The sequence below is a fragment of the Poecilia mexicana genome, unplaced genomic scaffold (genome assembly GCF_051168715.1).
Source record: "Poecilia mexicana isolate PSO_F unplaced genomic scaffold, ASM5116871v1 scaffold_23, whole genome shotgun sequence".
In the NCBI taxonomy this organism is placed as follows: domain Eukaryota; kingdom Metazoa; phylum Chordata; class Actinopteri; order Cyprinodontiformes; family Poeciliidae; genus Poecilia; species Poecilia mexicana.
In genome coordinates, this window is record NW_028263392.1 from 8,952,171 (window position 1) to 8,977,561 (window position 25,391).

General features: G+C 38.2%; 2 protein-coding genes across 3 annotated transcripts in view; one reads left to right on the forward strand and one right to left on the reverse strand.

Moving 5' to 3' along the window:
* Nucleotides 1-480: 480 nt before the first annotated feature.
* On the reverse strand, nucleotides 481-2,498 carry LOC106921116 (transmembrane protein 60-like). The gene is made up of 3 exons (XM_014992584.2): nucleotides 2,343-2,498; nucleotides 1,957-2,044; nucleotides 481-1,449 (listed from the first exon to the last, which is right to left on the reverse strand). The coding sequence occupies exons 2-3, from the start codon at nucleotides 2,038-2,040 to the stop codon at nucleotides 1,132-1,134; spliced, it is 402 nt and encodes a 133-aa protein (XP_014848070.2). The 5' UTR covers nucleotides 2,041-2,044; nucleotides 2,343-2,498; the 3' UTR covers nucleotides 481-1,131.
* Nucleotides 2,499-3,264: 766 nt separating this feature from the next.
* Nucleotides 3,265-25,391, forward strand: part of phtf2 (putative homeodomain transcription factor 2) — a 36,374-nt gene continuing 14,247 nt past the window's right edge. For both annotated transcript variants that reach the window (XM_014992582.2, XM_088003078.1), the window contains exons 1-3: nucleotides 3,265-3,463; nucleotides 11,412-11,462; nucleotides 19,218-19,296. In XM_014992582.2, coding sequence (XP_014848068.1) covers nucleotides 19,252-19,296 — 45 coding nt within the window. In that variant the 5' untranslated portion in view covers nucleotides 3,265-3,463; nucleotides 11,412-11,462; nucleotides 19,218-19,251. The remainder of the gene's footprint in view (nucleotides 3,464-11,411; nucleotides 11,463-19,217; nucleotides 19,297-25,391) is intronic.

The window sequence follows — 25,391 nt, forward strand, 5'->3', positions numbered from 1 at the left end:
TTTACAGCTGTTATGCAACCACCCGCCGCCTGCAGTCTGCATCACAAAGACCACCACTGTGATTCAGGCAGACAACACACACACACACACACACACACACACACACGCACACACACACACACACTCTAATGCTGTGGCTACATAATTCAGTGCTGGTTTGCTTTGGCTCAAATTCACCTCAAAGCTAAATTTCCTGCTGCTGTTATTATCCTTCTGTCGAGTTATTAATCATTAAGTGTAATATTGGACAAACTTTTGCATGCGCAGTGTGTTGGCTGCACGTCAGATGAGCTGAAGTTTCCTTTAAAGGGCAGCCACTCTTCTGGCGGTGTGCCTCCTCCTCCTCAGGCTATTTCAGATTGTGTCTTGTTTAGATTTCCCCCAACAGCTTTATTATCTCCTAATAAGTGAGCCTCCTATATTTGCAAACTCTTCAGTATGAATATGAACTGTAACCAAAAAAAAACTAAACACCCAGTGTAATAGAAATCAGTCATTTATTAATTACAACACATGCATATAGTCTTAAACAGTGTTTTCTTTTCATTTTTTTAATAAAGTGCAAAAAAAAAAAAATACTGAAAACAAGTGTTTGGAGCAATTGTTGGCACAAAATAAACATTAGTGGTACAAGAATGAATTTAGACTGAGAGCCAATCCAGAAATAAACTGCTGGTAGAAAGGGTTCCATTTGGATCTACTGTGCATGCAAAGAGAGTGACAGTTTATGAGACACGTTACTACTTGTAGAGTAGAAAAAGGAACTTGTAGAAATCAAGGAGCAGCCAGAGGATGAATAACAGGGATGGTGAGTGCTAGCAGCTAAGCTAACTCCCAATATGCCAGCTGTGGAATGAAACGAGTGTGGAGGAATGCAGCCAAAGCACATGAAACTCAAGTATAACAATTACAAAGTAAACAATTTAAATACTAAAACAATACTGAACATGACAATTTTTGTTTTTAATCTTCTTCAGTGTTGGCTTCACAGTAGATTAACAAACAGCTGTTGTTCAATAAAGAATTGAAGCTCTGGGGACTGATTGACCAGCTAGCAGCTTCTTTTAGACAATTTCAGCTTCATAACCGGGCCGTTCTCTTACTCAAAAAGTGAGTTGAGACAACACTGCGTCAAGCCTCTCTTCTTTCAGGACAAATATTCAGCCCCAGCTCCACCAGTGCCCCCAGCAGCATGGTCCACAGCGGTATGCAGACAAATGTCAGCTTCACGTCGGCCAGCTTCTCCAGCTTGGCGCACAGCGTCAGGCAGAAGCCCAGTTTGAGCAGCATGGCGGTCAAGTACCAGGCGCGCAGGCGCAGGGACGACGAGCCGTTGCGCAGGTCGTACCCGAGTTTGCATCGCCCCGCCATCTTGACGGCGAGCATGAGGATGAGGATGCCGTCGAAGACCCAGACTGGGAGAAAGATGAGGAACCAGTTCCATTGCACCTGGAATGAGGAAGAGGAGATGATCATGATTAAGGTAATCAATAATTGTGAAATAAATGGAAAATTAATGAGTACAGATCTGAAAAGTGTTGTGCACATTTGTATTCAGGCTCCTTTACTCTAATACCCTAAAATAAGATCCAGTCCAAACAAATATAGCTATTGTATTTACAGTGAATGTTTAGTCTCAGTAGAAAAAGGTAGAGGTTTGCAATCCAGCTGGTCAACTTTAAACATAAGACCAGAAGTACAATGATGGCTCCGGTCTAGATCAAAGAATATTAATGCTAGAATGGTCTAGTCAAAGTCTAGATCGGAGTCAATCTGAAAGTCTAAGCTACTGCAACCATTTCTAGCTGTGAAAAACCTGTAGCTGTGATTCTACCAGAAGGTATTGTCTCAGAGGAAATGAATGCAAATACACACCACAATTATTATTATTTTTTATTTGTTGAATGTAAAATTAAAACAATAAAACAGTTTGATCACAAACAGAGGTCAGCATACCTTCCCATCCAGTTTGAGCACCAGCATGATGAGAAACACCAGGGTAAAGACCCAGGTCAACAACACCCTCTGGGCCAGAGACATCTCACTATGCGGACACACATCAGAGGAGAAAATAAATTCATGGTAAACACGCAAAAAGCTGCTGCTTTATCAATGATGATAATCACTTATTACTTGTAATAGAATTGTATGAAGTTAAGAAGAACAGCGGATAAAGCCGTTACCATAATAAGCCTGTCAGTTACAGTCTTGTTGGTAAAATACATTTGATATAGTACAAACTGAATCTATATGTATTCAATTAAAGCTTTTCATTCATTGTAAGCAACGGGTTGCTCTCAGCTAGCTCAAATAGCATTGTGCTAATCGATTAGTTGACTTACATTAGTGTATTCCCAACTCTATGTCAAGCATCCTCTCGTCTCTCTCTGCACCTCAAACATAGATCATCACAATAATGTCACTGCCTATCAATTACATTATTAAGATTATTATAGTCCACAGCTATAATGACCACAGTCCCGTTATCTTCGGGTTTGTCCCGCCCCTCCAAGAATACGATTGGTTTCCTTTGCGTTGGTCGTACGTTCCATAGACATAAAAGAGTAGAAGTTGAGGGGCGTACGTCAACGTAACCGCCATGTTTTGAGTTGCATCTTTGTTGGAAGCAAGTAGATTTGGTTGTTATTATAGCTACAAATAAATTAAATGTGCTGCTTCGCTACATTTGAAAACATCATTGTACCTCCACTCTTAAATATTTTTGACAAAACAAAATAGCTGAACTTAAAACAGTCAAAACTAGGTTAGTTAAATGTAGTTCTTTGGTATATTTTTCCTTTTCATTTTAATGGTCATGATTAGTTCTAAAATGAGCAAATTTTCTACATTTATAATTGATCCATTGTTTATTTTTTACATGTAAACTTAAATGTTTTTTTATACTAAAACTCCGGTCTCAAAGCGAAGTTAAACAGCTGTGCCAGACACAATATGTCGAACGCCCTGACGGTAGCCTATCTAGAACATATGTAGCCATTTTGGCGTTAAACCGTAAGGGTTTTGTAGATGCGCACAGTCTGTGATTAGGTTAGATGTCCACTAGAGGGCGGTAGTGCTTTTTTACTACTTTATGTGTTTATAGTTGTATCCGATTTTACATACAACTATTGAAAACAAAACCAGCGGGATTTGTACTTTTCATTTAAATATTGTTTTGAATCAATTTATACAATTCGTTGTATAAATTGATTGTAAGTTTAAGTTGATCAAAATGTAACTTCACGTCCTCACGAAGCTTTACGGTAATATGCTCCAAGTAGTATTTTGACACTGAGCGTTAGAAAGGGAAAAGCTAGCGTTTCAAACATCACCGAGCAGGACTGAGCATCTCCTCCAGACAATGGGAAAAGCTCGCTAACTCTTTGCGCCATAGTTCACCTTCAGATAGCACAGGTATTGGTTTGACGGAGTGGACCTGGAGCAACTGCGGCGTGAAAAGGAGGTAAGACGGAGCTTGTGCTCGTTCAGAGATATTATTAAGCACAGCTGTGCGGGCTCTTTGTGGCTGCCGCCGGTGGCTTAGCTAACTATGTAGCTTGGCTTGAGCTAAAGCACTCAAGAAGACTGGTGGAAAACAGTTTCTGCGCCCCAATACGTGGTAATTAGCTTTTAAAAATAGCTGCTTCGCATGCCGTTACAGCGCCACAAAGGTTACGATCTTTTGTTTCTCTGAAAAACGCAGTGACACTACCTTCCCCCTCCTCCGGCACTGAAATCACCCTACTTTAAGCTAAACGTTTAAATTCGGCTATATCTTTGGTGAGCAAACATTAAAGGGTTAATGCGGAACTAATCTAATTTTAATACAAAAACACTATGCGTGTGGCTCATTTGTGGTTGCTGGTTATGTGTATTTTCAACATGGTGCAGGAGATGGATGCCTCGCTAGGTTTAAATATTTCTTACTCAGTCAACTGTACTTGCTCTCAGTAAACCAAGCAATGTTAATAGACCAGTTTTCCCCTGGATAGCGGGGTCAGCATCCTTTTTAAGATACAGTTTGGCCATTGCATCAACAATGCAGAAGGCTTTTATACATATGACACAAAATGAAGTTGAATTACAATATTTAGTTTTTATTTTTCGGACAAAGAAATACGAACCTTTACGAGGGAAAGAAGACTTTATGTAGAATTAGGCAGTGCTTTATCCAGTTTCCTATGCACACAGGTAGCAAGTCAAGTTTAAACATCAGAATAGAGGGGAAAGAGGATTTAAGTGACTTTGAACTTGGCTGGGTTGTACCTCTGTGTATTTCAGAAACTTCCGATCTGCAGGGATTTTATGCTTAACCATCCCTCCCTTTTGAAGTGGATGGTTGAAAGAGAAAATATCTTATGAGCAGCAGTTGTGTGCAATGGCCTGACGGGTTCAAGATCACAGAAAGGCAACAACAGCTCGATAACTTATGGATCCAATGCATAAAACCATTTCAGAACACAAAACTCATTGAATCTCAGAGCAGATAGATTATAAACAGCATCAGGTATCAATCCTGTCAGCTAAAAACTGCAATCTGCTGAGTCTAAACTTCACTTGTAATGTTCAGGTGATAGGCTAGGATTTTGACTTTAACAATGTGAAAGCAAGATGCGTCCTGCGTTTTGCATCCAATTTTCTAAACATGTTAAATTATTGTTAAAGCCGTAGAAATGGTTGGTTTTTCTGTTTTCTTGAAGCTTTTTGCTTGCTGTAAATATTTATGTGATACAAATTAATCCATTTTATTTGCACTTAACATGAAAACCTTGGACCAACCTATATTTAGTATTGTTGAGGCATATAATATCATACAAGATGTAACTGCTGTTGTGAAGTGCAGTTTCTGATAACTGGTAACTTTAATTATTTCTTTTTTTATCTGATCAGTATGTATTTTTTTTAGACTCATCATTTTATGATAAAAATATGGATCTTTTTTCAGGGGGTATTTTTGGGTGTTGGTGTCTCTGCTACTGGATTGTGTGCAAACATTGATCTAACTGTAACCTGAAGATGCAAATAAGCTTTTTTTCCCCCCAAGGTAAACAAATTCTCCATTAGATGGGGAAAGTCAGCATGACGTTTGAGGGGTAAAGATGTAGGGACAATAGACCCAACTCAACCCCAACTGAAGTCACTGAAACACATTTGAATTGTTTGAGCCCATTTTTGGTGCAATTGGGTAGATTGGTGTACTTAACTACCAAAATAGATCTTGCGATACTATTAATGCATTACCCAGTATTTAAGGGCTCATACAAAAATCTGTTTGGAGTCTATTAACGAGTAGTTAAGTTTCTAAATATGTAAATCTGTATTAAAATTGAAGAATGTGTCTCCATCCTAAGTGAACATTGAGCCCGGTTTGAGAACAGGAAACTCAGATGTTATCCACAATACTGAATTTTTCTCCTTTGAATGGTGTGTATGAGACAGAGAATATCTTATCAAAAAGAGTGTAAGTCAGCAGAAATATCCCCACCACCAGATCCATAGAAGCACAAAAAGACAAAGGTGAAGCTTAGGCCTATGTTTACATACATGACTGGGAAAATTTAGTGTTGTATTATAGTACTTAAACATTTCAGATCATCAAGCAAATTTTAACACCAAACATAGTCAAGATAACCAAAGTAAATCACAGATTACCAGTGTTGTACTTCTTTTTGTGGCTGAATTTCACAAGCAATACCAGCATAGTGGGCTGAAATATTCTAAAATTTAACTACTTTGTAGCTAAAAATTATTACAATAATATTGTCATTTTGAAACCATTTTCAAGTAATATATTTTAAGTTGATCCTCTCAAAGACTAATGAACTGTAACTTTGTAGAGAACACTTCACACTGGAATTGAAGAATTTTTTAAATCTCCAAAATAAAATACAGCCACAAAAAGAATACATAAAAGGAAATAAAAACCACATACAACCAAAACCATAAAAACATGATTACGAAGTCTCTGTAAACAAAATTGCCCTTCAAAAAATATTCATAAGAATGGAAATTATCAAGCTAATTGTTAATTGAATAATTGCTTGTTTCGACAGGTGTGTGTGACCTTTAAAGAAGCTGTTTACGTGCAAAACTTCCACAACGTGGCTGTATTATAACAACTCTGGTTGTTGCCACCAATTGTGGCACAACCAGTGACGTGGGCACCTTGTATGGCAAGACTGGCATGTCAAATATCTTTCTATATTGGAGGTATATTTGCCATCATTTTATCAGTCTATGTGTCAGAAATAAAAGTATTACGTATTTACAGTTTGTCAAATAAATATGAACGTGTTGAGCAGATTACACTTTGTTTTTAAAACTTTTGACTGCTATAGGAATGATTAGCTGCAGGATGATGCAGCATTGTCATTTGACATTCTTTGAACTCTGGTCTAGCATGTAGTGGAGACATGTATTGGAGCTGGTATGTGACTCCTATTATGACTAGTTTGCACAAACACTGTTCAACAGTAACTTAACAATGGACTGATTGACATGTTTTTAGAGTAACATGCGTGGCTTCCATTCCTTTATGCTGGCAAAGGAATGTCTTATCTTCTTTGATAAGACAAGGAAGCTGCTTAGCTGCTGTTTAATCCCAACTTTTTGCTTTTTAATTGACAGTATGTTTATTACATGAGTGTTTCCATTTCCATTTGCTAAATCAATGTTTACAAAAAAACTGTTTTTTGTAAACATGTCAAATGTTTTTGACATGTGAAAGATGTTATCTCACTTGAAATACTGACATTTTACCTAGTGCGATTATCAGCATAGCTGTGTAGCGCTGTCCATGATGCAGAAGTCAGACAGTGCATTTTAGTGACGCAGAAAACATCTTATCACAGTAAATTTCAATGTCAACAGAAATGTCTCCACCACCTGATCTATAGAGGCACTAATGAAGAAAAAAGGTAGAGCTTCACTAATCATTTTGGGACATCAGTGCATATGTCATTCACACCTTCAACTGGAGATTTAATTATTCATCATACTTGCCATCAAGTCCTACATTTTTAAATCTAAAATGGCTCTTTTTTGCTCCTAAATATTATTTTCTGTCTCATTAAAGAAATATATAAAATATTAATAACATTAGACAAAATTTAACATGAAAATCTTGTTCCAAAACAAATGAATAAATGAATAGAAACAATTTTTCTCAAGATGATCTGGAGCTACAGCTGGCAGATTTGACTGTTTTCCCTTTAGAGAGTTTTGTAAGGAGTACTTTTTGGTAAGATTTTATGAAACTTATGTGATATTTCATATAAAACATGCTCTATTTGCTCTGTATACATGTTCTCAACCTAAAAATGTGATTAATCTGATACAGTGGATCACAGAGATCTTGAAACCAAGATTTTTCAGGTTGTTTCTTTCTGACCCTGTTGGGGAACTTAGCATTCCAAGACCGAACAATAGGGTTCAATCGCTAAGTTTGGGTAAAACACCAGAGGAAAAGTCAACATTTGTCTTCCTACAGAGTTAAAACTCAGGTCAGGCATTTTCTGTCAGAAATTCAATTATGTAGACAAGTAGTAAGAATCTGCATCTTTGAGCAGAAGCATTTGAGTCAGTTGTCCTCAGTAGTACCTGTCTGTCAGCATAGCAGTGCATCAGTTTGTCAAAGGGCTCAAAATCTCCCAGTGGATTAGGGCGTGTTGTTTGACGCAACTGCCTGACTTAATGTTAGTGCTCATATGTTGTACTTCAATACGGACTCTTTGTATCGCCTCTCTCTCACTCGTCTCAGATGATTGTGAAGTGGTGTGTTTTGTGTCGTTCACCATATAACCATACTGCAGCTGGTTACGTCACCAGCTGCAGTATGGTTACATCACACACAGGACTGCTGTATCATTTTATGTTTCAGCGGCAACACAGAGGCCTGCAGGGCAATTGTATATTTTACAGAAGCATAAAACATTCTGAGTTGTGAGATTCATTGGCCTTGTTGCTCTGATCCACGGTGGAGTGGATTCTGATTGGTTGTGTTGCAGCCTGAGAAGTCTTGTTTTATTTGCTCTCCACGTCTCCACCAGGACATCTCCAAATCAAATATGGTGACTTTAACAAATGGGACACAAGTGCAACATTTTCTACTTGGTTCCTTTGACTAGTAAAATTAAATCCAGGGTTTTCCCCAGTAAGGCCACCAGGCTTTACTTTTACAATATATTTAAATCTTTTTAAAATGTTTGCATTTTTTAAGACTTTATAGTTAGTGTTCAGGTATTAGTCTTCCAATCTTTCAATAGTACATAATTATCAAGTGATATTTTCAAATTTCCTGTCAACTTTAAACATTTTTTAACTCAAAAACACAATGGGCTGGTGGATGAGCCCGTCCAACCACCTGGGTTAGCAAGTTTTCTCAGGGAAACCTTGTAAATTTGATAAAATTGTAATAATAATGTCTTTTAAACATGGCATGAAAGATCGTGGGTTGTATTGCTGTTGTAGAAGACGTCAGTGAACATTCACAACAAAACCTGCCTTTGACTGGATTAGTTTGAGTTTCAAGTTGATCAGCCCTGACTCCACTCTTCATTGTGGAAGTAGTTACTGAAGGAAGTTGTTGGAGACCTAACTTGGCTAAGAAAAAGGCTGAAGAGAGTACAGCACAGTGGCTCAGATTTATCTTTTTTACCTTTTATATTATCGAACATTTTGGGGTTGGACATCTTGGCAGCCTTTTGGAAATCTGACTTGGTCACTGGTATCTCTCTAAAGAAAATGAAACTGTGGGAAATGAGGGTCAAATTTGCATTTGCCTTAATCTTTAGCTCCCTCCACACATTCTCTCAGATTCAATTTGGTACTCTGGCTTGGCAAATCCAAAACAATATTACTTCTAGACGGGAGATGCAATAAAGCCGAGTCCATGCCTTTAATGCTTGAATTCTGGAAAAAAGTAAATAATCGTCGCATTTTGCAAATGTTCCTTGAAAGTTTTCTGCTTAGCTATGTGTTTGAGTCTAATTTAGCTGTGAGAGGCGTAAATCGGCTGTTAAGTCTGTCACACCAAACCCAACCTAAGATCTAATTACAAATCTGTCAGGATGAAAGACTTTTTTCTGCAGCAATCCATAATCCCACAAAGTAAACTCGATGTAAGCAGATCAAGTGTCATTTTGATCAAAAGTGATGACTGTGGAGAAAAACAGAAGAATAAGTACTTTAGTTTACTTTCAGGAGCAAGTTCTGGCAATGACATTCCTATTTTCCCTTTCAGGCACACCACATGCACCACAAATATTTTGAAGCACAGAACTAGCTGCAATAAAAAGGAACTGTGCTCTGATGTTAAATTAAAGAGAGTCTACATCTTCTTTTTAATCCAGTTTTGTATGTTAATGGATAATATTTTAGATCTCACATGGTAAAAATCAAGGCTTACTGAATACAACCAAAGTTTATACAATATCTTTGCTTCTACATTTTTTTCTCTCTATAATCAACTATGTCTTCATTTAGGGGTATGGATATTTGTTACTCAGATTTAGGGATATTTGCAGCAAAAGTCCTGATTTTTTGTGGCTCTTTACTGGTTAAAGAAAAAATTCATGAATCCATTCATTGACTAAAAGCCATCACATTTGCTGTTTTTCTTTGGGTTAATGTTCATCACACTTTATTTTGAAATGCATTTCAGAGTTAATGTAAGAACAAACAAAGTTCTGACCCCAGATTAAACATTGCATCCAGTCAATGAGTCTTGAAGTCGCTTCTTGCATGTTTTGCCCTTACAGTTTATATGAAACTGCAGTGATTGAGTAAGCAGAGCAGCTGTGGACGAAGCACCTACATTCTAGATGCAAAAATGGACATTTTTAAATGTCCATTTTTTTTCCCCGTTTTGACATCTGAAAAACACCCTGGAGGTGTAATTTGTTTTCTAACCAAGACTGGTATGCAAATTAAGTTCAAATGAGTTGAGCTTGCAAATGTTTTCTCTGTTTTCAGCCGTGCTAAATATTTTACCTACTGTAGGTTTACTGGAGCTCTTCCTGTTGAGGACTTGTGGGGCTTCTCTTGGTAGCAGTGAGCTAATAACTACTAATGCTATAATTAGTTTGGCCTGTATTTGCTCACATGGTCCTGAGAAGCAGACAAACTTCTGCAAGTAATCAGTGCAAAGCTGTTTTTACCACTGGCTTGGTTGATGCAAACCAGCTAATTTATTCGTTCCCGTATGACGGGGAGACGTTGCGTAAGTCGGATACTCTCTCTGAAATGAGTCAGTGTTTCTTCACTTCTGTCGCCAACTTGCACCACTTAAGGAACTACATTACATAGCCTCAGTTTTTACCAGCTTCAGCGGTTTAATTTAAGTCATTTTGGGTGAGCGTAACATAGACAACCAATATGAAGAATAAGGAATCGTAAACTCCTGTTTTTCAGCCACTTCAAAACTTTAGTTACTAAAAAGCAGAATATTTATTATTCCTATTGATTGGTTTTATAGAGTAACACAAGTAGGACAAGTTGGTTAATTACTTGGCTCATTTGTTAGGTTGAGCTCAGCCTAATGTGATTGTCCTCAGGAGCCGGTGTCCTGCAATTTCTCTGTGTCAGCTGTATCAAATAATTAGGACATTAGCAGGACTCTGTAGGACTTTACTGCACACTGAGGTGGTATCACACACAACTGATTCATTCAGGTGCGTTGAACTACAAACTAAAAGCTGCAGGAGACTGGACATTTCTGCTGTGCCCCAAAAATTTAACTCAAGTGTCCTTTCTTTGTGTTTTGTTCTTCCTTTTTTTTTTTTTCCTTTTCTTGCAAGTCCTTTTACTTCTTTTTGTTCATTCTTCCTTTTGTCCTTTCTTAATACTTTCTTCTATGTCTTATTCCTTCTGTCTTTCCTTTCTTGAGTCCTTCTTTCTATCCTTCATTTCCTTCTTTAAATGCTACCATTCTTCCTTCCTTTCTTGAGATTTTCCCTTTCCTTCTTTCTACTTCCTTCTTCTCTCGTGACTCTTTCCTTCTTCTTGTTCCTGTCCTTCCTTTTTTCTTTCTTTCTGCCTTCCTTTTCTTTTATGCAGTTTCTGTTTTTAAAGCCCTTTCATTGTAGAAATATTAGCTAATAATTCATTATAAAATTTTTGTATTTCACATTTTCAAGTGAACATAAAGGATAAATTACTCTGGAATGTTGATCTATAAAAGTATGACGCTTTTACGTGGATAAATTTGCCAGAATTCTGGTTGGGAAAATGTCAGAGCTTTTCGTTACATGAGAAGTTTGACGAAAGAACTGAAGCTCTGTAATTATTCCCCTTTATACATATTATTATTATGTAATCTTGTTTGTAAGGATCAGAAAAGCTTCATGCTCGTATTTACATATGTACAAATGCCAAATATGGTCTACATTTTTTTCTCTCTCTCTTCTGTGCAGATCTTTGGTCGTGAGGACAAACCATCACTCAGCTACGAGGCCAGACCAGAGGTGAGTCCCGGTTCTTCCACAAACCCTACAGACTGTTGTTGTTTTTCCGCTGCTGCATGTTTCAGCTGCTTCATTGGTTGCCATGAGCGTGTGAGCCGCCTACATGCACGCATACGTGTACGGAGCCTTTCTGCTTACACATCAACAACTCTTCACGAAAACCGATGGAAACAGATGGAGGAATAAGAGTGTGGATTTAGAAAACAAACTTCCTGTTTTGGGAGCGCACATAAGACGCAAACTCAGGGCTCTTATTTTTAGCACTTGTCTGCAAATGCTGGCCTACCGTCAGCAGCAGCAGAAACCTTTTTTTAAGTTTCAGTTCATCTGCGGTTACTTGGTTCCTGCCCAGCAAACTGCAGGAGTCTAGTTTTACATGACCTCTCTGCACAGCTAGCTGCTTTGCATTCTCTCTTAGTTATGCTTTTGTTTACAATTTTTGCAGCTTGGTGAGGCATCCGAATGTCTCGGGAGAAATCAGGACTAGTCACGGGAGGTTGCATTTCTCTAATCCCAATTGTCCTGCTTCAGTGAGTTTAAGTCGAGCCTATTTGCAAACATTGGTTACGTCTCGCTGAAGTAAAAATCATTTCCTTGTGATGCAGCCACCGGTCGACTTCTTCCCCACTTTTACAAATGTAAAAGTGAATTGTTGGACCATTTGGTGTAAGTTATGATGGTAGGAGAATCTTCTCGCTCGATGCAAGCCAGGTCTTCATCATCTTGTTACTGATAAACACTCTTGAACCGATTACCAATCCTTTGACCTTTAATCGCCTCCTGGGCTGGAGTCTCGGGTTTCCTGTTGGCAGGCAACATACTAAATCGCTGTAACACACGTGCCTCCACCCAGCAGAGATGGAGGGGAGAAGCTAGTGTTACACACCACGAGATCGCAGATTCATGAAGGACATCTGCCTCTGACTTACCGCTGACATCAGTTTGTATTTATATAAAGCTGAATTCAAACATATGCCATCCGAGTCTCTGCAGTCCAGAGCAGTCCAGAAATATACACACTAGCGCCCTTGTAAACGAATATTTTAGTAGTCAAGTAATCTATCAATTATTCTTACGATTAATCGAGTAATCGGATAAAAAAAATTACAAAATAAGATTGTAAACCTTCCATAACACCAGTGTTACTATTGGATATCAATATCAGTCCAATTTTTCATTTTTGAGCTTCCCTAACAGTTACTTTTTTGTAGTTTAGAAAATTAACCTGTAACAAGGTTATACAAAGATCTGAAATTATATTTAATTTAATAATAAAGAGCCAGGTTCACAAATACGCTTATAAAAAAATGTCTATACTCCAGCTTTTAGTTTATGTATTCATCTTCAGTGAGTTTAACAGATGAACTCTCACTTTGCCCCATACCTGTCAAGCTTTGGGTTTGAGAATACGGGAAATGTCGCCTGGAGTGGGGTCTTGGGTGGGTGGGTGGGGGGGCAGGCAAGCGAACCAACGTAAGACGGGGGTGGAGGGGAGGAAATAGACCAGGAGACAGACGAACTTAAGTCCGGGGACCGGTAGACGTCTGTCACACTCAGAAACTCATCCGAGTGTGACGCCACTCGTTTGTTGAGACCAGAATGACAGGAAATTTATTGTAAAGCTGCACTTGTACTGTAAGCATCAACTACCCAGCCGTCCTCCATGTTCAGTCTGTCCGCTTTACCTGTATAAATACTCCTGCAACGCTCTTCCCGCTGTTCGCTCTTAACCAGCAGCTCCCGGAGGAGAAAGGCTGCCGTACTCCAGGCATCGCACCAGTCGTTTTAAGGATGTTTATTGGTCCCCCAAAAACGATGAAAACCCGGGCATTATCATCAATCAATAAAATCCCCACGGGCCGAACTTGAAGATTGTTCGTTATGCCGCTAACACTTAGCTTTTGTGAACAACTCGGAGGCGGCCCTAAACATATGATGTGGCAAGCTTACTCCACAGCAGCCTAGCATAGTTTTCTATGCTTCACTAAGATCAAGGTATTAGCAAAAATAAACAAGGGTTGCTCTTGATTCTAATATACAAAACAAACCTTCAGACATGTTTAAGTTGATTACAAAAATTAAGCAACCCTGGATGATTTTTAATTATCAGCCTCTTTGATTGCATGTTACAGCATTTTAATCAGATTTAGGGTTAGTCATTGATAGGTATGTGATGGTGCAAACTGATGAGAAAAGACTGAGAAGGTGCATCAGGTAATCTAAAAAAAAAACAAAAAAAAAACAAGGCAGGTAATAGGCTTAACAAATTTTACTGGATGATAAATGGTCCCAAAAAAATGTGATTATGCAATAATATTTTTGTTTTTAAGTAACATATTTATATTGGTGTAACAGGTTTTCCCTCTCAAAGCTCTTTAATTTTGCACAGAACACGTCACACTTATTTTAGTTATTCAAAATATCTAAAATAAAACACAACAAACACAAAAATAAAAGCAAATAAAAACTACACCAAACCATAAATTAAATGGGTTATAAAGTCTCTGTAGACAACCTTTTTCTTTTTAGGAATATTAATTAGCTGAATGGAAATTATGAAGATAATTTCACTTTACCACAACATTGTTTATTGCAACAGTCAGGCTTAGCAGATTAATAGCGTTTTGACTAATTATGTAATAATACTTTGTCACCACTTTCGTTGCGACAGCTCAAGCGTTTATGAAAGAATGTGTTGCTTTCAGAAGCTAATTGATAATATGCCAAAGGTGAAATAACTCGCTAAGTTCCCTCGCTACTCAATATTAGGACTACTCATAGTAGACTATGAGCCAGGCCTCTTTGTCCAACATTAGTGCCTGACCTCATAAAACCGCTCCTGGAAGAATGGTCAGATATTCCCATAAACACACCTTGAAATATAAAGCATTTAATTGATGTATGAAGCTGTTACAGCTGCAGAGGGTAGGGCGATGTCATTTTGCATTAAGGTAAGAAAGAAATTAGAAGTTGTATAAAACAAATCCCCTGGAGTGACACATGGCTTCCACATACACACCCATTTTCACCCAAACACACTCGCCACACCCACTCTTCATAGCTCTGACTTAGCTATGGTGAATTCATTTTAGTCCTTGATTGCTGGAAAATCCCAATGTTTGAGAGTTCAGTGAGGTGTTTGTTTTTGTGCACGCAAACAGCCCAGTGGAAAACAACCAACTCTCCGTGGCTTATTTGTTTTTTCATTTTTAGTAATTATTCATACTCCAGCTCTGGACACACACCGGCTGCTTGCGCGCGTTCAGACACTCATGCCATGAGCACAATAACTCTCATTTAAACCATGGCCTACTTAGTGCAGACTGTCCGACTTGACTGCTCTCTCTGTAAATAGGTCACTTCAGGCAGACTGCCGGTCAGACAGATTTGGCAAGATTCAAGGCTGCAGGCTGTGTGAACATGGATATGGAAAATCTTCTCTAAGAGCTGTTTTTGGAATAACAGCTCTTAGAGAAGCTGATTTTTGTTGAATCAATGACTAAAGCTGGATCATAAAGTTCTAAATCACTTCTTGAATTTGTGTGATTTCCCTCTTGTGACCATCTTAGGATAATAAGTGTTTTTGTGTCGGTTCTTTAAGCTGCGTTTCATGATCATCCTTCAGGATAACCCTCATATTTTGGAAAACAATGTTTTAACAAACATGTTTCTTTGTCGCAGGGGTAATTACCCCTCATCACACACTTAGGCTGATGTTTGAAGCTGCATTTGGCAATAATGAGCATCTCTGGGATTGTTTTTGTCCAACAATGTGTGTAGAATCCCAGTGAAGATGAAAATAGGATTTAAAGGCTTTAAATAAAGAGGCTCTCGCTGTTTTTCCTATCGCTGTTTCTGCATGAGGAGGATTTGTGGTCAGAGAGTTGCCAGTCTGAGAGTTTGTGTCATACTCCAGTAATGGTGGGGTGTTGCTCCTTTGGGTTTGTTTATATGGATGTACTTTATTGCAACTGCTTCCTGAATACCTCATGGTGATGTGTGTTTTTGGGGGGGGGGGGGGGTTTGCAATCCTACTGTCGGACAATATCTTTTTAACTTGTAAGGTTGTAAAAGACTTGAAGGTAATTATAATTTACCCTGCAGCCAAACAATAATTAATATAAATAGAATTTTTTCCAACTTTTAAAACTGTTTACATCCATTTTTATCTAAAGGCCTCCACTGATACTGAAACGGCTCTAACTAGTTTTTGATTTGTGCCCTGATTTTGCCAAATTATTTCTATAACCATAAACAAAACCACTTTAATGTGCTCAACTATGTATTAATGTTGGAAGTTAGGATTTTTAACTAAAACAATGCTCAAAATCTTGTAATTTTTTTATTAATTTAATACTATCAGAAGATTTTGTCATTTGTTTTGTTCTGTTTGTGATGGACCAGTTGATTAAATATCAGATGAAGCCAGAATAACTGGGCAATTGTTTATTTGATTCATATAATCGCATCTCCTTTCAGTAGTTGAGCAGTTTCTTGAAAATTATGTTAAGTCATCGCTTGTCAAAATGGCAACAAAATAATTTCTGTCAACTTGGTTCTTGTTTTTCTACAATATCCCAGTTTTGGGATTTGGCGTCGATTTGCATCAGAACCATGCATGTAAGTAAATGTTAGGAGTGACAGAGGAAGGTAGTTCTAGCTGTCAGAGAGCAAGAGAGAGAGAGAGAGAGAGAGAGACTTCCTTCCTGTTTCCAATAATGTCTGAGTGACTTACAGCATGTATACATACAGACACTGACGCCTCCCCTGCAGCTTTTTATGCATGCATGTGTACAGAAACTTTTAAACCGTTTGCATGGTCAGACTCCTGAGAGCATTTCCAACAGTTTCTCCTCTTCCTGCTTTTTAGTTTAAACTGCTCAAACATTTCTTACACTTGTTTAGTTTGTTTTCATACGTCAGGCGCTTACACTAGCATGCCTCTGGAGCAGTAGCTTTATCACTGATATAAACGTGGCATGTTGCGGTTTGATAGTTGAACGATACGCTGCGCTGGCATCAACTGATCTCTCTCATTTCTTTGAGCCACAGGCTGCAGATGGTCACCAAGCTGCCTCATGAGATAATCTTAAGGGTTTTTATTTTTAGCCCTTGCACGTGTTACTGCTTTTGGGCAGTGCCGCCCCTCAAAACAGGCAGCAAAATTGTTTAGTACTGACAGAGAGGCACTCTGTAAAGGGTTGACTGTGGCGCTCCGCTGACGAGTTTTCACATGCAAAGCAGGGACGTCTTCACTTGAATATGTTGAAACCAAGAGTTCAGCTCTGAGAAGAGGAGCATAAGAGATGCTTTCAGAAACTGGTTTTAAAAATAGTACTAATAGGAGAAGTGCAATAAAAGAACAAATTTAGCTTTGCCTCTTGTCGTTAACTACAATAATTTTGAAAATAACACGAATTATCTTAAAGTTAAAGAGAGAACTTTCCCGTCAGCCGCTCTGCTTTCAGGGCCACCCTCTTACTCAGCAGGACAATACCACACTTATGTAACAGAATAATAAAGAAATTCAAAGAGCCTCAAAGGAAGATGAGGAAGGAAGAGGGGTTAAGACAGGGTATGAAGGAAAGGATAGCGGCTAACCACAAAAACCTCTGAGTGTTATCTGAACAGCTGCTTAATAACCACATCTTCTGTTCATTTATTACCTCCATTCATGAGAATAATAATACATTTTATAAAAGCGCTTTTCAAAGCTCAGCAACAACAGAGCAGTTGCGCACCAGACAAAATCATAAACAACAAAAAAGAAAAGATAAGTTTCATGTCAAGCTGGTTTAAAATGTCAAAGTTGATAATATTGCACAGGAGCGATGGAGGTCTTTTTGTTCTGCATCAGCTTCAGTCCCCATACTGTAATTGTCATCATGTAGCCATGATAAAACTTTGGTTGTTAAAAACTGATGATCCGCATATTAATTTCTAGGTGGTCCGTCTTGAATATAAGGAAGATAAACCAGATTTGCTTACTTTATTTGGTGCTATGAAAGAAAATTGCTACAATGAATCTGAGATACCTTATGTTTCAACAAAACATGTTTATGTGTGTTTACATAGATATGTGTGTACATTAGCAATGTTAAAATAAACCTTCAATTCACATTGAATTATTATTTTTTTTATTACACCGGTTTCTGTATTTTTCTGTCATCTTCACAAAAAATGCAGTTTGATGAAGTCACAGTTAATCTATATTAAACACAAAAATATCTGTAAAAAAAAAAAACTTAAGTGAAACTGAAGCCCTATTTGTTGTTTATCTATAAAATATGGATATAGTCTCTGTGACGTCCCCTGGCTATTCAGAAACTAAATGTCAGTGATTTTGTTTTTGAGTTTCTGGTTTGACAACTAGTTCTAGGTAAACCTTTGAACAGCATTCAGAGCTTCAGGTGACGTAGCAGATTTCCAACTAATTTTGTGGCTTATGGTTCAGTTCACATCGGCTTCACACTCTGACAAATGAGCATCAAATTACAAGTAAGCAACACAGTTTATAAACATGCACATGTGAGATTTTGAGGAAGACTTTCAGCGTACTGATTTTAAACTTTCATCAAAAGGAGGCAGAAAACGTTTTTTTTTTTAATTCTCTTAAAATTTTAACTAATATTTCTATATTTATAGATTGGAAGAAGCTAATTATGTAATTGTTTCCTCATGTAATGTTTTATTTCTGCAGTTCATCACAAAGTATCACCCTCTGATGTTACTAGTGCAGCTTCTTTCACAGATAACTTTACCATGTCAGAAACTTAGTTGAATAAAACCAACATACATGCTTGAAAACTCAGTAGCCCTAAAATTCAGTAAAATCACATTAGTATTGTGATGTTATTCAGTAACCGATATTTTGTTGATATGCCAATAACTGTTTTTTAAATATTGACTTACTGCATACAATTACACTTAAAAAATGTCTTTGCTGATGTATAGATCTATGGGCTAGAGTAGTAGGCTATCATTAGCATGTTCTTTGTTTTGATATGACTCATTGGTTATCTTGCCTGTAACATACTTTATTGTGCTTGTTGCTTCTCATTAGCAGACTGTGGAAAAACATTATTCTCTTATATCAAATTGCACTTTTCTTTGAACGTTGTAACATTTACTGACTTGTGTTTCAGCTGCTTTCTGTGCAGCCGCTGATCACATGGGCAACAGCTGCACTTTCACTGTTGCCTTTATTGTAAAAAGTCTGATTTGTTGCATTGATAAAATGAGTGCAGTCTGTAGTGTTGTGTTGCCAGCTGTGCAGACAAAAATAGGATGTGATATTTATGCAGATGACAGAAAGTTACAGTCAACCTTCCAGTTGTTAACTCAAAGAATTGAATGCTCAACAGATTAACAATTGGGATTAAAGCTTTTTTCTGGTTGTGAATAGTTTTACATGTTTCCCAGTGAATTATAATTCACCTTTGTAGGTTAAGAATTTTAGAAGAAACATATTTTAAAATAAGTTTATTGTTTTTAGGCTCCACTAATGCCTGCTGCTGACCATGTGACGTGCTTAGACATTTTGACCTTCGCTCAGAGAAAGATGGGAGTTGCTCCAAGAAAAACATTTCATTTTTATTTAGGACAGAAATACACGAGTGTGTTCTCCTCCCTCACTTGTTTTTAGATCTCAAGACACACCTTCTCTCCAGGTGTAGATCTCAGCCGCCCTCTCTGCCTCCTCATTACATCGCCACTCACTCTGCTGTCTTCTTCTGTGTCTCTCTGTGGTTTCAGCCTAAGATGCCCTAGGTGGGAGAAGGAAATGTAAATGGCTTCCAAAGTAAAAGATGCTGTTGTTTGGTACCAGAAAAAGGTAAGAAGTTTTGTTGTTTCAGACATGCTTTCTAATTTGAAAACAAGGTTTTTTTTTGTTTTTTGGGGGGGATTTGTAATAATTCTGCAGAGACACCACGGCAGATATTCAGATTTAAAGCATGAGGCAGAGAAAATGTGCTCTTGAAATCAGGTTTGCTTCAAAAATGTGCAGAACATTTTATCTTTTTCCCGAAGCTGTGGTGTCTTATTGCTGAAAAGTGTTAGCTTGACAAAATACACTTAATTTTAGACCGTAAACAATAAAGTTTACTACTGTTAAAGCTAGACAACACATTTTCGCAGAGATGGGTTGCTGCTGACTTTCCTGTCCCTTTTCCATCTGCACACATGCGGAAAGCCAAAACGTTTCAGGTCGTCCGGCTCCGTGTGTGCCAGGCCGGTGTTGTATGTCCTCTTCTTCCATGGTCTCGGATATCTGATCTTCTGCTGGACTCCTGCACCGTTCCTCCTGCACTCATCAGCTTACACTCTCATCTGCATCTCTTGTCATTCCAGTCTCATTTATCTCTTCTTTGCTCTGCTTGTTTTACTCTGAAACCTCTGCCTCCGTCTTACATCCTTTCTGCTCTCTGAGGTCCTGTTTGCCTTTTAAACCATCCAAACAAAACATAACTCTCGAGTTTTAGACTTTAATTAAAAGTTTATATGCACCGTTTTGTCAAACACAGGTTTCTCCAAGCGGCGTTTTATAGCTTCAGTTTAATTCGTCTTGATATAATTACAGCCAGAATTTAATTTAGCTCAAGTACTAGATGAGAAATCCTAAATTATATTACACGTCTAGATTAAATGTCAGAAACTGGACAAAAACCAGACGGCATTCAGATCAAAGTTGATAACTCTCAGTGGATCCTGTTACACGAGTTTTGTGTCGAACTAAGCTTGTCTGGGCAGAAGCACCGCCCAGATGACAGCCACTGACTCAGAGTGAATTAACCTTTTTAAGAAGCAGGCACACCTGTTCTCAGGGTGTTTATTTCGTAGATGTGTCACTCAGTTTAGTTGTTTGCCATCTTCCCCTCCTTGAACACCTGAATAAAATGCAAACAAAAGTAATGTTTGTGGATCAAGGTAAGGCGTCGTAAATTTGGCTGCGATCAGCGAGCAAAGATTGACTTTCAGTTTGCTATGTTGGCTATACAGAGAAACAGGATAAGTGAAGAGCTGAAGCCATGACAGATTAATAAACTTCCTTTAGGAGATTCCTAGATGCTACACAAGCCTCAACAGGTGGAAAAGTTGCGTTATGGGATTATAAAAGTGATCTAGGCATTAGTATGAGATTAGCATGGCATAACATAAAAAAACACCCTGTTTTAGAGTTTTGCCACAAAGATTCAGAACAAAAATGAAGCGTGATTTTGTGCTTGACACATTTACTTTTTGCTCTCATTTTTAAGTTCTTTTCAATTGAGCAACCCAAACCAATCTTGACATGATGCCAAGGTGAAATTGCTCTGCCTCCATGTTTGTTTGTCGGAGGCAAACCTCTGACAAACAAACAGGATTATGGACCCATTTCAGCGTGATGTCACGCCCCAACCTCCCTGCTGCAGGGCAAAAAGCTGCTCACCGATGTTGACTACCATTGGGTTTAGCTGTTAAGTTAAATCTTTAATGTATGTCTGATGTATAAAAGAAAAGGACGCATTGCTTTGCTAATACTTGTCAACAATACGACAACTAGATAACAAGGTCAGGAAAAAGTTTTAAGAAAAAAATCGCAAGGGAGAGGGAAGTAGTCCAGTTATTCTTGCTTTGCTTCGACAACCGTAACATGTTGATGTGATGGAAATTTGGGTCAGTTCAAAATAAAACACTTAAACACCGACTCTGACAAACCATCAGTAAAGCAGGTGTTTAAATTAGCTAATCTACCACTTTGATCACTTATTAATAATCGCAAACTACACATCGAGACTAAAAACATAACACTGTAACGGACTGAAGGTGTTGAGTGTTTTTTTTTTTGTTGGTGTTGAATCCTGAAACGTAGTGGCGTCCCTGTCAGTTGTTATGGCAACGTGTTTCTGTGTAGCGCAGCTAACAGAGTGAGAAAAAAGTGGTTTTGAGTTGTTGTTCGACGTTTTATTTCTGCATTACTTTTTCATTTCTTGTGGTACAATGCACTAAATTAATACCTACTTCTCAGAACCATATTTCATTAACTGGATGAAACCTGGTTCTGCTGCAGCAGTGCAGCTTTAGATGGCATGTAGAAGAGTAGTATTTTTGCTGTCCAGAATTGTACTCATGTGCAACATTTCCAGATGTAAACAACAACATGTAAGGGGTCCATAAGGCGTAGATGGAGAAGCTTGGTTTGAGATATTTGGTGAGGGATTTTTGCCTTGTCAGCCAACATTAAGGCAAAGAAGATGGGCAAAATATTTTGAATGAGTCATAAATCAGATCTGTGAACTTTCACTGAGAAAATGACGTTAAAACTCGAGGATCTGCAGAGCACTAGCTGGCTTTTGCAAAAAAAATTGTTTTTCAAAATCTTTTTATTTGTTTCATCTTCAAAACCCCTTTGACTCCATGATGGTTCTCTGTTGGCTGTTCATATTTTTGTTTGTGAAATAACATGGTACAGTATTGCATGGTGCATGGTGTTTGCTTTTATTGCATAAATATTGCCAGCAGTCTGGGTGCGCTAATCTGCCCCACTTAGGCATGTTTTGCCCGCACATGTTTTGGAAAATGCAGCAAGTATATTCTGTGGCACCTCCTTTACACACACCAACCCAGAACAATTGAGGAAATCTAGCTCAGTGAATCATCCTGCAGAACCTGCATGACTGCTGAATTATTTAATTGAGCTCCTTTTAAACAAACTTTGTTCACATAAGTATCAAGTTATCTGTATTTTCCATTAGTTAGGCGTGTAAACTGGAAGATCCGTAACCTGGGATGTAGAGCTGAGCTATACAGACCACTCAGACGTATACATTGGTCAATAATCTTAATAGTTTATTTCATATTTCAGACTGATTCTATCATCTGCAGCCTTGCAGCCTCTGTGTGCGCCACAGGCGATGAGTCACAGTGTATTTCTGACTCTGTCTGGACGCCTGCTGCAAATAGACTCGAATCGTTGCTATGTTGAGAGCCGTTTTTTCTCCAACTACAGAGCCGAGTTAGGCCCAGATCACAGCGACGGGTCATGCACTCTGAGTCTGCTGGGTGCCAGATAGCAGTATGTCTATGCAGCCAAGCAATGAAGCCTTTTTTCAGTGCATTTTGGAGATGAATTATCCTAATTGTGAGTGTTTTGATTAGTAATATTTCCACAATTACTATCGAAATAATCTGCTTTTGCTTTAGTTGTCTGAAGAGTTTAAAGTGTGAGGAGTGAAGTGAAGGCAAACAGCTTACTTTCTCTGTCTGTGGGCGAGAGTTGTGAATGCTAATGGATTTACATAAGTGCAAAGTGTTGGTGTGAAGATTCTCTCTGGATGTGCTGGGATGTTTGTGGAGGATGTTTATATTTAGACCAGAGGGGAACTTTTACTCATCATCTAGTATCAAGCTTTCAGTCGTGGGTTCTGCTGTATTACACCAACACAGAGAGCCAATTGCTGCCTGCTTTTAACTCCTCCACCCATGAAACATCCTTAAATATACAAGTGAAAATAGATAAGATGCCAAAAATGAGAAAATCATGTCAGATGTGGTTTGCTTTTTGTACTTCAGCTTCTCTTCATTCTTCCTGTTTTATGATTTCTCAGGAAATCGTTAAGCAGGGAAAACCGAAACAAAACTATGATGCAGTTGTTTTCCATTTACATGCTTTGTCTCTAAAACAACTTTAGTAGTCAAATTTCTTCCTTTTTAAAATGGAAATTAATTTTTGGAGTTTAATCATAAAAACCTGTGTCTGTCTAATTATATTTTAATCACTTTATGCTTAATTTTAGCTCCAAACACAACAACAATTAAGAAACTATCTTTTTTTTTTACGTATCTTGACAAGTATATTCAGCAAAAGGCATTTGTAATCTAAGCAATAAACCTTGAGGTTTTTAATTTGGATGTCATTGCATTTTATTGGTGTGAAATTTCCACCTGCTCCAGCGACATGTGACCACACCTAAGAACACACGTGGAAATATTTACAAATGGCTGACTGATTGACAGTGGGAGGTGTGAAGACTGGAAGGAAGCAGGAAGGAGAGGTCATCCAATGGCATTGAAGCTTTTGTTGCTCATTACGGGAATATTGATTTTAGGCTTTTACTTTTTTTTATGATTCATTCAGCAGCAGAAAACCTGTTTGGCAACTCTCATCGTTTGTTTTACTTTCCATATAAGGGCAAGGAATGTTTTGTTTTTCCTTATGTCCAAGCAATACAAGTTAATTTGAGTGTATTAAAGGTTTATAAGACTCAGGATTGAACCATTTTTAGATAAACGGCTATAAAAGGTCTGACAATTTATTTATGTAGCGAAACTATATCGACTAAAGTGCTGTACAATTCAATGAAATAAAGCAAAATCTGTTGGTATTTACAGTGTTTTAACCGAGAGGTGCATAAGACTGTTTTTTTGTACTTTTTTAAAAATAATGTATCATGGTTTACCTTTTGATTTAATTGAGTTAGGGACACGTTTGGATGCACAAACATGGACGATTTCTGTAGATTTCAAAACCACAATAACAAACGAACCTTTTTTCTGAAATGAGTTACAATCTTTAGAAAAGAAAATAAATGAATCAAAGTCAAAATGGTGCATGTCTGTGCTGAAAAAAATGCGAGTTTAATGATTCCTCTACCTGATGTTCGATCGTTCTTGTCCACAAAATAAATATTTAAACTTTATCGTTGGACCCCGATGATCGGCTTGTTTTAAACACAGCTGGCATTTTTGCTTAACTTTTTCTGTTTGTTGTCATACAAGCACTTATTTTTCAGTAAACCTGTTCCTGCGCATCTCAGAGACAGTTGTTATGTAACTCTCTCTCTCTGCCCTCCAACTGGTGTCATAACGCCGCCAGCCGTGCTGCAGCAGCGCCGCTCTCCGCTCTCCTTTCACTTTCAGCAGATGTTTTGCCTCTCAAATCACTGAAGCCTGGGATTTATCGTCTTTGAATCTTCGTAAATCCTTTGTTTGACTTGATCAGGGCTAAAATATTCGACTTCCTCTTAAGCTGCTGTTTATGTAGAGATGCTGTCTGTAGCAGCAAAGGGCTCCTTTATTTTGAGAGGAGCAGAAAGTGATGCAGGGATGTGTGTGTGTGTGTGTGTGTGTGTGTGTGTGTGTGTGTGTGTGTGTGTGTGTGTGTGTGTGTGTGTGTGTGTGTGTGTGAGGATAAGAGGATTTACTTTAGCTCTCAGTTACCTCATGACTTTATGATGAAACGACACTTGAGGGTTTTTTTTTCTCTCCTTAACAAAGCCCCTCCTTCATTTTCATACTCTTTAATCTGGTCAAGTTTGCCCTCCATCTGTCCTCCTCTTCCACACACAACATACTCCATATTCTCTGCTCATTTCACATTGTGTATCTGTACATTGAGTTGCTATCATTTAGAGAATACATCTGTAGATTTAAAGTGCACTGTTGCAGTGTGATTATCTGTAGCGTTTCTACAGAATTGCCCTGTGTGTTGCAATGGTTTGGCATCGTCTCAATAGCCTGCAGGCTGCTGATCCCTCACGCCTGATTGGCTGAGTCGAGCGTCATAAAAACCATCAGGTAGAACTGTAAAAAGGCCAACCCAGTAGCAACATCCAGGACCAGTAAAGCCAGAATGTGATGAGCGCACAGAGCTGCCACTTGCAGTGTGTGAGATCTGGGAGTGGAGCTGGTTATGTGACAGAGAGTGTTCATGCTGAGTGGAAAAAGTGAGTGCTGACTCATAAATTGACATGGGCTGAGCAGACAATTTCCGACTCAGATCTAAGGACAACAGGGTTTTACTCATTTAAAACCAACTAAATTATTTTATGTTTTAAACCGTCTTCAGTATCTTTTGATACTTTGTGTCCAACAGTGCAACTTTGCTGTGCTCTTTTCGTTCAGCCTTCCTGTTATCTGCTGAAGTCTTGCTCTCACATCTTGAATGAA